At 44.4% G+C, this 15262-nt stretch overlaps 2 protein-coding genes across 8 annotated transcripts in view; one reads left to right on the forward strand and one right to left on the reverse strand.

Annotated features, from left to right (window-relative positions):
• Positions 1-15262, reverse strand: part of pi4kb (phosphatidylinositol 4-kinase beta) — an 82734-nt gene that overhangs the window by 25252 nt on the left and 42220 nt on the right. For all 7 annotated transcript variants that reach the window (XM_062965157.1, XM_062965160.1, XM_062965159.1 and 4 more), the window contains one exon: positions 10206-10433. In XM_062965157.1, coding sequence (XP_062821227.1) covers positions 10206-10433 — 228 coding nt within the window. The remainder of the gene's footprint in view (positions 1-10205; positions 10434-15262) is intronic.
• LOC134294350 (uncharacterized) lies at positions 285-5922 on the forward strand. Its single transcript, XM_062965165.1, has 2 exons — positions 285-2341; positions 5553-5922. The coding sequence occupies exons 1-2, from the start codon at positions 725-727 to the stop codon at positions 5634-5636; spliced, it is 1701 nt and encodes a 566-aa protein (XP_062821235.1). The 5' UTR covers positions 285-724; the 3' UTR covers positions 5637-5922.

Raw genomic sequence — 15262 nt, forward strand, 5'->3', positions numbered from 1 at the left:
CAGTTCGCTCCTCCCCTTTTCCATGGCAACCCATCTCAGAATGAGCTGAGCTGGCCACTCCACTCCAGCCATGCCACTTTAAATACTTACCTCTGCAAACACCCACCCACAATCACACCTGACTGTAGATCAAAATTCACACTTCACCACAATTCATTCACCACAAAAAATTCACCACAAGCCCTCTGAATCCCATCATCTTCACGAGGCTTTCTTAGTGGATATCTGTCTCTTGATCTCTTTCAATTTTTTTGAAGGCAGGCTTTTAAAATTCATGTCTATATTAATTTACACTATCAAGACTTGCTGTCATGGAACCCAGTTACAGGGCTTTGGTAATTCAGCCCTGTAACTGGGAGTCATAACATAAACAATCCCAGGAGCACCTGGCAGAAGAAGATAGAATATGCCTGGGAACTTGGGGCCGAAAGTATAAACAATTATAATTGGTCTAGTGTGTGAAAATGGTAGTAATGTGATATTGGGGGTGGGACTTGATGATGATATTTACGTGTGGTGTTACGTAGCATCAAAAGTTATAAAAATAGTTGTATGTAAACATTGGGTCATTCCTGACTTTTCCAAAGTCATGTGTTCTTCAATAAAGATTGGATTTGAGAGCAGCCATCTCTGATCTGCGTTCAGACTGATCCTTTGAAGTGAGCAGGACAATTAAGTCAGGAATCCAGTTCTCACCCTCCTGCAAATTTGCAGTGAAGTGATAATGAGCAGGGAAGGAGATCAAAGCCATGACGGAGCAAAGGGGCCTCCGCTGGGAGCTCTGCCGTTGGCAGAAGAGACATTGCAAGCCATAGCTTCCTCTACGGGGTACCCCAAGCCGGACGGCGTGACCCAGAGGATTCCCAGAGGGGGAAGAGGCGTTCCGGCGGCGGCAGAAACCAGTTGGGGATCTGGAGGAAGCATGCCGGAGACTGTGGCCCAGCGGTTATCCATCCTGGAAACTCATTTATCCAGGCTGTCGGATACCGTGGGGAGAATAGTGCCAATATTGGAAGAGAATCTCCAAAAAGAGCACATCCGATATGGCGCCGAGAGAGAGCCAAGCAAAGGAGGCGATTGGAGCCAGAGGGGACAGCGAGCTTCAACGCAGAGTCCCGCGGCGGCAAGGGACGAGGGAGACGAGGAATATTGGCAAGAGCTGGAGTTCCGGGACAGAATGGCGCGCGAAGTGGAGCGCCAGCAAGCTCTGGGAACTCTGAGGCCGCCAACCCCAACAGAGCTCCCAACCCCCCGAATGGGCGTCGGAGTAGAAAGACCACTGGGGCCAGGGATCGGGTCCAGTGGATTAGCTGACGAAGGCGGAGAGGAGCAGGAGATCCAGGAAGAGGAGGAGGATGTGCCGTACGACGGGGAAAGGCGAGATGCGGGGGCTACAGCGAGGCCAGTATGCGGATGGGGGGAAGGGCCGACAGCGGCGGCAGGATTTCGGGAGCCGCGCAGAATGACCACCGGGGTGGGGCGCGGCGTGATCCAAGGAAACCCGATGCAACCCTTCCCCATGCCTCCCAGACAGCATCAACGGGCCGCTGAATGGATGCCAAGAAGGGAAGATCTCAAGCTAGAATACGGAGGGGAATCAGCCGAACTGAACTTTTTTCTAATTAGCATCAGGGGATACATGGAAGACAATGCACACACATTCCCCTCCGAAGCAAGCAGGGTTCGGGCCATCGGCAACACACTAAAGAGAGGAGCGGCCAGCTGGTATGTGCAACTACATGCCAGACAGGACCCATGCCTGAGGTCAGTGCCCCGCTTCCTCGCCGCACTGGAAAACCGGTTCAGAGACCGGCTAGAGCAATTGAGAACTCGAGACCAGCTTAGAGGAATAAAGCAGAGGGACAAAACGGTGCCCGAGTACGCAGAAGAATTCCTCCACCTCGCGGAAAGGGTACCAGAGTGGTCTGAAGTGACCAAAGTGGAATTATTTAAAGAGGGACTACGCCCCGAGATTTTCAGCTGGGCAGCGCACAGAGATGACCCCGAAACGCTCCAGGGATGGATTCAACTAGCGGGGCGCGTTGAATCCACCCTGGCCCAAGTAAAGCGCTTCAGGAGCAGCGGCGGCCAGCAAAGACCGGTGGCGAGAGGTCGAGGAGAAACGAGGAAGCAGGAAAGACCCGGAGGGAGGCCGGGGATTCCCTCCAGAGGAGACGACAACAAACCTAAACCGGGATGCTTTGTATGTGGGAAGACGGGCCATCGAGCAGCAGAATGCTGGGCACGGAAGGGGGAGCCGCCAAAACCCTCAAAGCCCAAGCCAGCAACCGGGAGGCGTGCGGAGGAGGAGGTGCAAGCCCCAGAATCTCCAGAAAAATTGGTGAGTCGGGACAAACGCATGATAGTAGTGCCAATCTGCCTATCGGGGCTAGAGAATCGGGCCACCTGCAAGGCATTTGTGGATTGTGGTTGTTCCAGGAATATTATAACTCCAGAGTTAGCAGGAGCGTTGAAATGCCAGCAGATGGCGCTTGACTCCCCAATTGCGTTTTCGCAGCTAGACGGATCAGTGGCTACTGGGGAAGTATCTACAAAGGAAATACGGGAGGTCCCATGTAAAATAGGCAAATGGGAAGGAAGAATATCCTTTGTGATAGCCCCTATTGCCACATACCACGTAATATTAGGGATACCATGGCTCGAACAGGCAAATCCCGAAGTAGATTGGAGAGGAAAGAGCCTAGCATTTAAAGAACAGCAGACGCAATGGGAGATAAGCAAGATTGCAGAAGAGGAGGACGAGGGAGATGAAGAAGGTGAAATAGACCCACTGCTATTGCCACCTGAATACAGAGACTTTGTGGATGTGTTCAATCAGAAAGAGGCAAGTAAATTACCTCCCAAAAGGAATATAGAAGTAGAAATTGAAATAACCCCCGGAGCAAACTTACCAAAACCAAAAGTGTATCCCATGTCTGTGCAGGAGAAGGAGGAATTGAGGAAATACATTGATAAAAACCTGGCGCGGGGCTTCATTAAGCCATCCAATTCTCCTCTCGGGGCCCCAGTGTTATTCAGGAGAAAGAAAGACAACTCCCTAAGATTGTGCATTGATTATCGAAATTTAAATGCAATTACTAAGGACAATAAATACCCTATGCCCTTAGTAAAGGATTTAATTACCGTATTGAAAAAAGGGAGCATATTTACTAAACTTGATTTAATTGAAGCATATCATAAATTAAGGATCAAACCGGAAGATACTTGGAAAACTGCATTTTCCTGCGCATTCGGCCATTTTGAATATAAAATTTTACCTTTCGGTTTAAAAAATGGAGGCGGGTGCTTTATGCAGCTTATAAATGAAATACTGCACCCATTGTTGTACAGAGGGGTATTCATATTTCTTGATGATATCTTGATTGTGACTGAAGATAAGGAAAAGCACGTGAAATTGGTCCGGGAAGTTTTGCAGAGACTAAGAGAAGCAAAGCTGTACGCAAAACTGTCCAAATGTGAATTTAATAAAACTCAAATTGACTTTCTGGGGTATCGGATATCTCCAGAAGGGTTAGCTATGGATCCAGCTAAAGTATCAGATGTAAAAGAATGGGGAGTGCCTCAAACAAGGAGGCAATTGCAATCGTTTCTGGGGTTTGCAAATTTTTATAGATCCTTCATAAAAGGCTTCGCGCAAATAACTGCACCCCTTACTGAACTTTTAAAAACAAAAGGGAAAGGAGAGACAGCAAAAGTAAAAGCTCCTGGCGCCAAACTAAGTTGGACGCCAGAATGCCAAAAGGCATTTGAAACCCTAAAAGAATGCTTCACAGAAGGACCCATTCTAAAACACCCCGATATCAGGAGCCCTTTCATAATCCATTGCGATGCCTCAGACTGTGCGTATGGGGCAGTACTATTGCAAAAGGATCAAAATGGGAACTTAAAACCCTGTGGATATTTGTCCCGGAAGTTCAGCGAAACTGAAAAATGTTGGCCGATATGGGAAAAAGAGGCACTAGCCATATTAAAAGCCTTAGAATGCTGGCGACACTTTCTCGAAGGAAGCGGAATCCCATTTGAAATTTGGTCTGACCATAAGAACCTCCAGTATTTAAAGTCCCCTCGAAAATTGTCCCCCAAACAGATTAGATGGGCACAATACTTCAGCAGGTTCGATTTCCAATTAAAGTTTTTTCAGGGGAAGCAGAATGTCTTGGCAGATGCTCTTTCACGCATGCCTCAACACGAAGGAATACCCACAGCAAAAGAGGGAACAATATTCTCTGACAAACAATGGGGTTTAGCTGTCAGAACAAGAGCACAAACCCAAAAGGAGAACACTGCTATGGTTGAACTCGACGGAAAAGATAATTGGGGAAACGAGCTGAAACAGTCTTATGAAGGAGACCAGTGGATCGCATCCAATGCAGAACAGGGGGAGCAGAAGGGGGGATTTTGGTTTGTGAACAAGAAACTGTATATCCCAGCAACATTAAGGATCAAGATTTTGCATCGTTTTCACAACAACCAGAGCGCTGGTCATACAGGAATTACAAAAACAACAAAAGCAATAGCAAAACATTGCTGGTGGCCAGAGATGAGGAAGGACATAAAAAATTATGTTGTTCAATGTGATGATTGTGCCAGAAATAAATCGAGAGGAGGGAAGCCAATGGGATTATTACAAACAGTAGCAGAACCTACCAGACCTTGGGAATGTGTAGCTATGGACTTTGTGGGGGAACTACCGGTTAGCAAAGGACATCGTTATATTTGGACAGTATTGGACCTGTTTTCTAAACAGGCCCACTTTATAGCACTGACGAAACTACCATCAGCCGAGAAACTAGCTGAATTGTACATAAACCACATTTACAAACTGCATGGATGTCCCAGTAGAGTGGTCAGTGACAGAGGAGTACAATTCACAGCAAAATTTTGGGAAAAATTCCTGGAAATGCTAGGAGCAGAAAGGAGTTTAAGTTCTGCTTTTCACCCCATGACAAATGGGGCGGTAGAACGTACTCAGCAGACACTTGGGCAGTTCCTTCGAATGTACTCTAACATGAGACAAAATGACTGGTCTCGGTGGTTGGCTTTTGCAGAACTAGCTTTTAATTCGACTATACATTCAGCAACAAATAAAACCCCCTTTGAAGTAGTTTACGGGTATGAAATACAGCCTCTGCCCCAGCTGCCGAGATGGACAGAGAATGAGGGAACAGAGGCAGGGAATTGGAAAGCGCAAATGATGGAATGCTGGAGTCAAGTGACTGCATCCTTACAAGAAGCACATAAAAAGTATAAAGTATTCGCAGACAAAAAGAGGGTGGAAGGTGATAAATTGGAGAAAGGAGATTTAGTGTGGCTAAGTACCCAAAACATCAAACTGGGGCTACCTTCGAAAAAATTGGGCCCTAAATATATTGGACCATTTAGAATACAGGGTGTTATCAACGAGGTGACTTTCCAGTTGGCATTGCCAAAAAGTTTAGGGAAAATACACCCTGTATTCCATCGTAGCTTACTGAAAAAATATATGGGTACTTTGGACAAAATGGACACATAGAATTATTGTTTTGTTTCAGGCTTGTGATGAAAGAAGAACCGAAGAGGAGGACGAAGAAAAGGAGGGCACCATGTCATGGAACCCAGTTACAGGGCTTTGGTAATTCAGCCCTGTAACTGGGAGTCATAACATAAACAATCCCAGGAGCACCTGGCAGAAGAAGATAGAATATGCCTGGGAACTTGGGGCCGAAAGTATAAACAATTATAATTGGTCTAGTGTGTGAAAATGGTAGTAATGTGATATTGGGGGTGGGACTTGATGATGATATTTACGTGTGGTGTTACGTAGCATCAAAAGTTATAAAAATAGTTGTATGTAAACATTGGGTCATTCCTGACTTTTCCAAAGTCATGTGTTCTTCAATAAAGATTGGATTTGAGAGCAGCCATCTCTGATCTGCGTTCAGACTGATCCTTTGAAGTGAGCAGGACAACTTGCCATCAGCTGGGGGCAACAACATAGTACTATATAATATAATAATATTGTGCTATGGTAATAATATAATATACTAGCTGTACCTGGCCACATGTTGCTGTGGCTTATGGGAATCATTTGTTGGCCAGGTGAAATAGCAGTGAATAGCCTTGCAGCCTCAAAGCCTGGCTGTTTTCTGGAGTAGCTGGAGTAGCACCCTCAATCAAAGAGCCGCTTTGAAGCCCGGTTACTTCCTTTGTATCAATCAATCAATCAATTTGTGTGGCCAGCTTGACTTGCACTGAATAGCCTTGCTGCTTGCAAGCCTGGTCGCTTTCTAAATAGCAATTAATAGTCTCGGTGTGGCAGGTATGAATGCTGCAATTAGCCACCTTGATTAGCATGTAATTGCCTTGCAGCTGTGGATTACGTGTATCACAAAATCCCAAGTCGAACACTTCTCAAGCATTTAGGATTGTGTGATGTATTTTCGGATGATGTGCGCAGATCCCTTTATTATTATTATTATTGTTGTTGTTGTGGTTGTTGTTATTATTTGATAAACAACAGGATTTGTACTATGGTAATAGTAAGATCACTATGCTGGCTGTTGTATTGGATCACATGTCGGATACTTTCCAAGTGTGCATGACTATGTGATGTATTAGTGAATACTGCGTGCAGATCCGAGTAGGTTGGCCTTTTGCAGCTGACAGGTTGTAATTTTGTCAGTGCCGATTGTTTTCAAGTGCTGGCCAAGGTCTTTAGGCACTGAACCCAGTGTGGCGATCACTACTGGGACCCTCTTGACTGGCTTGTGCAAGAGTCTTTGCGGTTAGATCTTTAAATTCTCACATTGTGCAAGCTTTTCCAGCTGCTTCTAGTCAATTCTGTTGTCACCTGGGATTATTATTATTGTTGTTATTATTACAAGCATTTATATCCGGCCCTTCTCACCCCCGAGGAGAAACTCAGGGCAGCCTTACAATTAGCATCATTAGACGCTGAACAAATCAGTATAAAACATAATATATAAAAACAATTACAGTTAAAATAGATAACAATTAAAACATCCATATAAATATACATAAATATACATTCAAGGGTGCATCCCAAATATTATTATTATTATTATTATTATTATTATTATTATTATTATTATTATTATTATTATTACTAGCTGTGCCCGGCCACGCGTTGCTGTGGCGAAGTATGGTGGTATGGGAAATAAAGTATTGAGGTATTGGTGGTAGTTAAGGTCAAGGGTAAAGGTTTTCCCCAGACATTAAGTCCAGTCGTGTCTTACTCTGGAGGTTGGTGCTCATCTCCATTTCTAAGCCGAAGAGCCGGCGTTGTCCGTAGACACCTCCAAGGTCATGTGGGATGACTACATGGAGCGGCGTTACCTTCCCGCCGGAGCAGTACCTATTGATGCACTCACATTTGCATGTTTTCGAACTTCTGGGTTGGCAGAAGCTGGAGCTAACAGTAGGGGCTCTCTCCGCTCCCCCAATTCAAACCTGTGGCCTTTCAGTCCAGAAGTTCAGCAGCTCAGTGCTTTAACATGCTGCGCCATCAGGGGATATTATTTCCTAAAGGTTGTGAATATACAATATTTCAGATTGGTTTTTTTTGTTTGTTGGAGGCAAGTATGAATGCTGCAATTAGGAAAAATGATTAGGATGTAATGGCCTTGCAGCTTTAAAGCCTGGCTGTTTCCTCCCTGAGTGAATTTTTTGTTGGGAGGTGTTAGCTGGCCCTGATTGTTTCCTGTCTGGAATTCCCTTGTTTTCAGAGTGGTGTTGTTTGCGATATTTTATGTGCTTCTATTGTCTGTGGCCCTGAGAAAACAGAGGATTTTCCAGACTTTGATGATGGGAATACTTTGTTGGGAGGTGTTAGCTGGCCCTGATTGTTTCCTGTGTGGAATTCCCCTGTTTATTTACTGTCCTGGTTTTAGAGATTATATTGTTCTGCATTATTCTATCCCAGTAATTATTTCATATTAAAGAAGAATCTCACTTATCCAACATTCGCTTATACAATGTTCTGGATTATCCAACGCAGTCTGCCTTTTCATAATCAATGTTTTTGTAGTCAGTGTTTTAAATTCATTGTGATACTTTAGTGGTAAATTTGTAAATACAGTACAGTAGAGTCTCACTTATCCAACATAAACGGGCCGGCAGAACGTTGGATAAGCGAATATGTTGGATAATGAGGAATTAAGGATAACCCTATTAAATATCAAATTAAGTTATGATTTTACAAATTAAGCACCAAAACATCATGTTAGACAACAAATTTGTCAGAAAAAGTAGTTCAGTACACAGTAATGCTATATAGTAATTACTGTATTTATGAATTTAGCACCAAAATATCACGATATATTGAAAGCATTGACTACAAAAATGCGTTGGATAATCCAGAACGTTGGATAAGCGAGTGTTGGATAAGTGAGACTCTACTGTAATTACTACATAGCATTACTGCGCATGGAACTACTTTTTCTGTCAAATTTGTTGTATAATATGATGTTTTGGTGCTTAATTTGTATAACGATTACCTAATTTGATGTTTAATTGGCTTTTCCTGAATCCCTTCTTATTATCCAACATATTCACTTATCCTGCCGGCCTGTTTACGTTGGATAAGTGAGACTCTACTGTATATTTCTAATCTTATATTATCTGCTCAGAACTGGATTATCTGAGGCCCCTTCTTCACAGCTGTATAAAATGCACACTGAAGTGGATTATATGGTAGTGCGGAGTCCATATAATCCAGTGCAAAGCAGATAATATAAGATTCTAAATGGGTTATATAGCTGTGTGGAAGGGCCTTGAGTCTACACTGCCATATAATCCAGTGCAAATTAGATAATCTGTGGAAGAAGCCTAAGTGAGGGCTAAATCTGCCTGTCCCCTAACTGAAACCTGGCTGTCCCTTGGTTGCTAGGCAACCAAGTGGGCAGAGATTAGCCCTCTAAACTGGCAGCAATTGGATAAAAAAAATTATTGCTCTCCCTCTAATTAGGACTTTATTTTTCTTTTCTTTTTGTTGTATCAACCTTGAGGCGTGGATGATGGGTTGTGTTGTCAAATTTTGAGGTTAGTGGGCCTGTACTTTTGTTGTTTTGTGAATTGCCGTGATGCCATCACTCTTTTATATATATAGATTATTACAGTAGAGTCTCACTTATCCAACATAAACGGGCCAGCAGAACGTTGGATAAGCAAAAATGTTGGATAATAAGGAGGGATTAAGGAAAAGCCTATAAAATGTTAAATTACGTTATGATTTTGGTGCTTAATTTTACAAATTAAGCACCAAAAACATCATGTTTACAACAAATTGACAAAGAAAGAAAAAGCAATCCAAAAGACAGTAATGTTATGTAGTAATTATTGTATTTATGAATTTAGAACCAAAACATCGCAATAGATTGAAAACATTAACTAAAAAAAACATTGGCTACTAACAAATTGACTACAAATAAAGGGAGGATTGCATAAAATGAACTTACAGTAGGAAATTAAATCCATAAAATTAAATTGGGTGAGAAGGGCGGGATATAAATACTGGAAATAAATAAAAAGTTCAATCCTTGCTGCCTAGAAAAACAGCTGTGAATCAGGGCTGGAGGCAAGCTGAGTTGGATAATCCGGAACGTTGGATAAGTGAATGTTGGATAAGTGAGACTCTACTGTATTATTATTATTATTATTATTATTATTATTATTGTTGTTTATTTATACTCTATTTTTTCTCTCCAACAAGGAGACTCAAAGCAGCTATATATTCTAGCTTTTTTTTTCTTCATGTCAGGAGCAACTTGAGTTGCTTCTGGAGTGAGAGAATTGGCAGTCTGCAAGGATGTTGCCCAGGGGACGCCCGGATGTTTTGATGTTTTTACCATCCTTGTGGGAGGCTTCTCTCATGTCCCCGCATGGAGCTGGAGTTGATAGAGGGAGCTCATCCGCACTCTACCCGGGTGGGCTGTATTTATTTATTTGATATGAATATATTCATTTATTTATTTCTATATTCCCAAAACTCTGGTCTTTGGGCTTCAGCTTCCAGAATCCCTGATCAGTAGTCAAAGCAGCTGAACTGAAGTCCCTAACGTCTGGAGGAGCAGAGTTCAGGAACTGCCTCTGTGAGCATCAATATAAACAACATAAAAGCAGAAAAGAAAATGACAAGACGTTTGTTTTTAAACACGCTTCCTGGAACCAGTCCCCTTCTCCCTTACCTTGTCCTTGGAATTGAGCACAACGGCCTGGGTGTGTGGGACCCTCACCACGTGGTGGTCGAACCCGGCGGTGGGCAGCCAGACGCGGGCCGGCAGCTTGTGGTTGAGCAGCGAGAGCTCGGAGATGAGGCGCTGGGTCTTCTGCTCTTTGGTGGGCAGCGTGGTCAGGCGCTTCCCAATGGCCATCAGCGACTTGATGAACTCGCGCTCGGGGGCCAGGCGGACGGGCTGCAAAGGGCGCCGGGAGAGAAAAGGCGTTTCAGTGGTTGCGTCACTTATACTTCGGGGGAAGCAGGAATACAGCGGTTGGCACTATGTAAAGTAGGGTGTTGTGTGATTTCTGGGCTATACAGTTGTGTTCTAGCAGCATTTTCTCCTGACGTTTTGCCTGCAGACATCAGGAGAAAATAGTGCTAGAACATGGCCATACAGCCCGGAAACCACACAACACCCCAGTGATTGTGGCCATGAAAGCCTTCAACTATAAATTTATGTACAGTTGGACCTCCACATTGGTTGGGATTAAGGGGCACAGGACGCCCGTGAAAGTGACCAAACCACACATTAACCCTTTTGAGCCCCCACCCTTTTAATCTTTAAGAAACCCTTAAAAACGTGGCTCTTCCAACAAGCCTTTGATAAATAATTTTTGCCTTAAAAGGCTTGTCTTGGTTGGTATATATCTGTTGCACTTTATTCTATTACTTCAGTCGGAATCAGAGGTGGTCCAACGGCGAGGCGAAGTAGGTGGCCGCCGGTGGCACACACCAACAGGGGGCGCACTCGAGGCACCCCATGTAAACGTGGCACCGCGGCAGTGGCGCCATTGCCCGCCACCATCTCTCATTCTTTTTTCCTTCAGAATCCTTGCGCATGCGCAGAGGAGTCCCATCGGCTATTTTGGGCGATGGGACTCCTCTGCGCATGCGCAGGGGGTTGCTCGCTCGTGGGGTAACGTAAGGCACCTAAGCCGCCCGTCCATGTGAGCGATGGAAGCCCTGCACACAGAAGTCCAATGGGACTCCTGTGCGCAGGGCTTCCATCGCTTGCGCAGACGGGCGGCTTGGGTGCCTTACATGCCGCATGAGTGAGCGAACCCCTGTGCATGTGCATGAGTCCCATCGCCCAAAATGGCCAATGGGACTCTTCTGCGCATGCGCAGGGGTTCACTCGCTCAGTGACGTAAGGCAATGGGACTCGTGCGTTTGAGAAAGGCTTTTCTCGCGCCACGCGGGCACGTGGCGAAAGACAGGCCAGCCACCACGTGGAACAGCTGAGGTGCTAGGGCTAACTGACTCACCATCTCGCTGATTTCTGCCTGCCCACCTTCAGGTCAGCAGCAGTACGGTTACTATATGAACATAATGTTGTAAATTAACTTCTGGTTTGAAAGGAAAACTGTTATCCATTCTGTTCACCTCTATCTTCTACCTTTTCTTTCTCGGTGATTGGTTTGGGGGGGAGGCACCAAAATTCTGTTTTGCCTACACTTGAAAATTACCTTGGGCCGGCTCTGGTTGGAATAGTTCCCATGCTATCCCATTTTTGTCCCTGACCTATTTAATATTCTCGGGCGCCTTTCTTGTCCTCATTCCTCATATATGCACTTTATGGCCTAGTTATTTTTATGTGTCTTTGATGTTTTTAACCAATTCATGTTTTATTGTTTTTTTTATTAATATGTTTTTATTGACTTGTTTCACTATCAACACATCAGTGTTTTATTATGTCTGTTATGCTTGGGCTTGGCCCCGTGTAAGCCGCCTCAAGTCCCTTCGGGGAGATGGTGGCGGGGTATAAAAATAAAATTATAATAATATTATTATTATTAACCCAGCTTTCCACCTTCTCCCGAGAGCACTATGGCCGAGTAGAGGAGTCCCATCCTCTGCTCGGGATGGGACTCTTATCTGCCGGGAGGGTTTTGATTGTGTGTTTCTAGACTACATGACCCTTGGGGTTCTTTTCCAACTTTATGATTCTATCACTCACGGAAATCCATAAGACATCCATGGCCCTACTCAAGTGTTATCACAGCCCCAGTCCCTATGTGTTGATCCAAAGTTTGGAACCGTTGGGGGTTAAGTGGGGTTATTTCTTTGGACTATAACACCCAGAATCCCCTAAGACAACCACACTGAGAAATCTGGGAGTTGTAGTCCATAACCCTCCCCGCCTTCCAACATATTTCCAAGCCTTACTTCTATCCTCCTGGTTCTTCATCTCGCAATAATAAATGTTACTTGAGCATTTATTATCCCTCTGTTCCGGATTCAAAAGAATTCGGTTCAAGAAAGAAAAAACCTCACTTCATCTTAACAGTGCTGCCCCTTCTTCTTTTCTTTTCCTTCCCTTTCCTTCCTTCTTTTTCCTTCAAAAATGCAGAGCTACCGACAGAGGGAGTCAAGGAGCTAAGAAGGATTGTTAGAAGTCCAAATAGTTCACAAATGGCTGATACTTTTCAAAAAGATGAGAGCAATGGAGACCGAATCCATCCTTCATTTTTTAAAAATAGAGGTTCTCAATTTACTCTTTAGAATAGTACCAGAATCAAGAAACAATTTAAAGAGCAACTAGGTTTTTTTCTTTTTTAACTATCAAACCTTACAGACTTCAGTCCACTTTCTCAAGAAACTGAATAAAAACCAGGGAGTCTGTAAAGTGCCTTTAACTCATTGGAAATATTTACTTGGTAAATGCCATGAAAAGCTAGGATATCACTTAAATTTTGGAGTCTCCCACAATGACAGATAAAAAAGTTGCAGAGAACTCAAATGTTAGCATGACCAAATTCCCATCCATTCAAAAATATTCTTCTGACATGAGCTGAAGCTGAATTTTTGCAACCACAACCACATCCATCCTAACAGCTTAACTTCCCATATTCAAAATCCAAACGAGGCTTCCCTCTCTCCTTGTTTAATCAACTACCTCCTTCCTTTTTATAATATCTTGCAAATCTCAAAGGCTCCCACATTTATTTGGGGTAGGAGTCTAGAGTCTAGATCCAGGGAAATCGTCTATTCCGCCTTCGTCAGACCACACCTGGAATCACACTGTGTCCAGTTCTGGGCACTACAAGTGTTACTGTTGAAGGCTTTCATGTCTGGAATCACGGGGTTCCTGTGAGTTTTCCGAGCTGTCTGGCCATGTTCAAGAAGCATTATTTCCTGACATTTCGCCCACATCTATGGCAGGCATCCTCAGAGGTTGTGAGGTCTGTTGAAAACTAGGCAAGTGGGGTTTAAGATATCTGTGGAAAGTCCAGGTTGGGAGAAAGAACTCTTACCTGCTTGAGGCAAGAGCGAATGTTGCAATTGATCACCTTGATTAGCATTTAATGGCCTTGCAGATTCAAAACCTAGCTGCCTGAGGGAATCCTTTGTTGGGAGGTGAGTTCTTTTTCCCATCCTGGACATTATTCCAGATATGTAAAGCTTACTTGCCTAGTTTCCAACAGACTTCACAATCTTTGAGGATGGCTGTCATAGATGTGGGTGAAACATCAGGAGAGAATGCTTCTGGAACATGGCCACACAGCCCGGAAAACTCATAGCAACCCAATAAAAATATTGTGAGCAGAAAAAAAATACTTCAGTAACACAAAATTCCTATGTAAATTTAAAAAAATTCTTTTGGAAATGTTTTTTTCATGCAGAAAACAAGAAGAAAAGCACAAAGATTTTGCACAGAGATCAGCAAAAATTATCATCAGTACAGATTCTTATCATTTCCTTACACTCAAGAAATGTAATTTTCACCCTTTTAAAATAAATTCTGTATCCTTACCTTCGAATTTGGCCTAATAAAAACACTGCACCAATATATGGATTTCTTATTACTTTGTCTCACTGTCAACACATTTGGGGGTGAAAAGTTCCACTGAACTCAAACTCTGTTCTTCTAACATTGGGAATCCTGTGACCAAATAAGAGTTGGACTGCGAGTCCCAGCATTCTCACCTTACTCAGACATTGGGAAGAAATGCTGGGAGTCCAGAAAGACCTGTGGAGCACCGATTTCCCATCTGTTAGTCTCAAATGAGACTTTATAGCTTTTACCCACCTGCCCCCAAGGGCGAGCAACCATCAAGTCGTCTACGTATGGAAATATGAATTATGAAGCCATTCCCACCACCAAACAAAACGCATGCAAGGACGGAAAAGACGAAGGGAAAATCATATAGGAAGTCACAAAACATGCTAAGTCAAATAAATAATGCTGATGGAAAGTAAGAGGGGAGGGAAAAGTCCATAAGACATAGAAGAGAACCAATTCGGCTCTGGAGAACAACAGGGTGGCAGCGGTGGATAAGGGAGAATTATCATCCACACCAGAACAAAGTCAAATGAAAGATGAGCAAAAGCATGTCTGGAAAAAATGGGGAAGTTGTTCTGCAGCAAAATGTGGGCAATGGAGAGGCCAAGATATACTGGTAGATGTTACATCAGTGGTTCCGAAACTTATTTGGCCTGCCGCCCCCTTTCCAGAAAAAATATGACTTAGTGCCCCCTGGAAAGGGGGTGTAGCTTAGAGGGGTGGGCGTGGCTCCTGCTCAAGAGGGCGGGGCTGAGCCTCTCTCCTATTCCAAGATGCAGGGCTGGGAGGGGGAGCTGGGCGGGGCCACAAATGGACGGCCAGGACTGGGATGGGCGGAGTTACGAGCTCTGAGTCAGGGCTGAGCTTCTATCCCTGTCCTGCAGCGCCTGCCAGGACACAGGGGGCGGGGCTAGAGGAGGGGGTGGGGCCTCTTCCCAAGTGCCTAATGGGGTTGAACCTCTATACCCTGCCCCCGTGTTCTCACAAGCGCCTCAGGGGAGGTATACAGAGGCTTAGCCCTGTCTCACGCTCTTGGGAAGAGGCCCCGCCCCCACCCCTAGCCCCACCCTTTAGTCTTAAAAGGCCTCAGGAGAGGTATAGAGGCTCAGCCCTGTCTTGGGCTCTTGGAAGGAGGCCCCGCCCCCCTTCCCTAGCTCCGCCCTCTGTGTCCCAACAAGCGCCTCAGGAGAGGTATAGAGGCTCAGCCCTGTCTTGGGCTCTTGGGAAGAAGCCACGCC

The sequence above is a fragment of the Anolis carolinensis genome, unplaced genomic scaffold, assembly GCF_035594765.1.
Source record: "Anolis carolinensis isolate JA03-04 unplaced genomic scaffold, rAnoCar3.1.pri scaffold_14, whole genome shotgun sequence".
Lineage (NCBI taxonomy): Eukaryota > Metazoa > Chordata > Lepidosauria > Squamata > Dactyloidae > Anolis > Anolis carolinensis.

What these genes read in the sequence shown, in the direction of transcription:
- LOC134294350 (XM_062965165.1), top strand. Translation starts at nt 725, where the DNA reads ATGAGCAGGGAAGGAGATCAAAGCCATGACGGAGCAAAGGGGCCTCCG. An exon ending in CAGAATCTCCAGAAAAATTG is followed by an intron (nt 2,342 to 5,552) that starts GTGAGTCGGGAC and finishes GTTTTGTTTCAG; the next exon opens with GCTTGTGATGAAAGAAGAAC.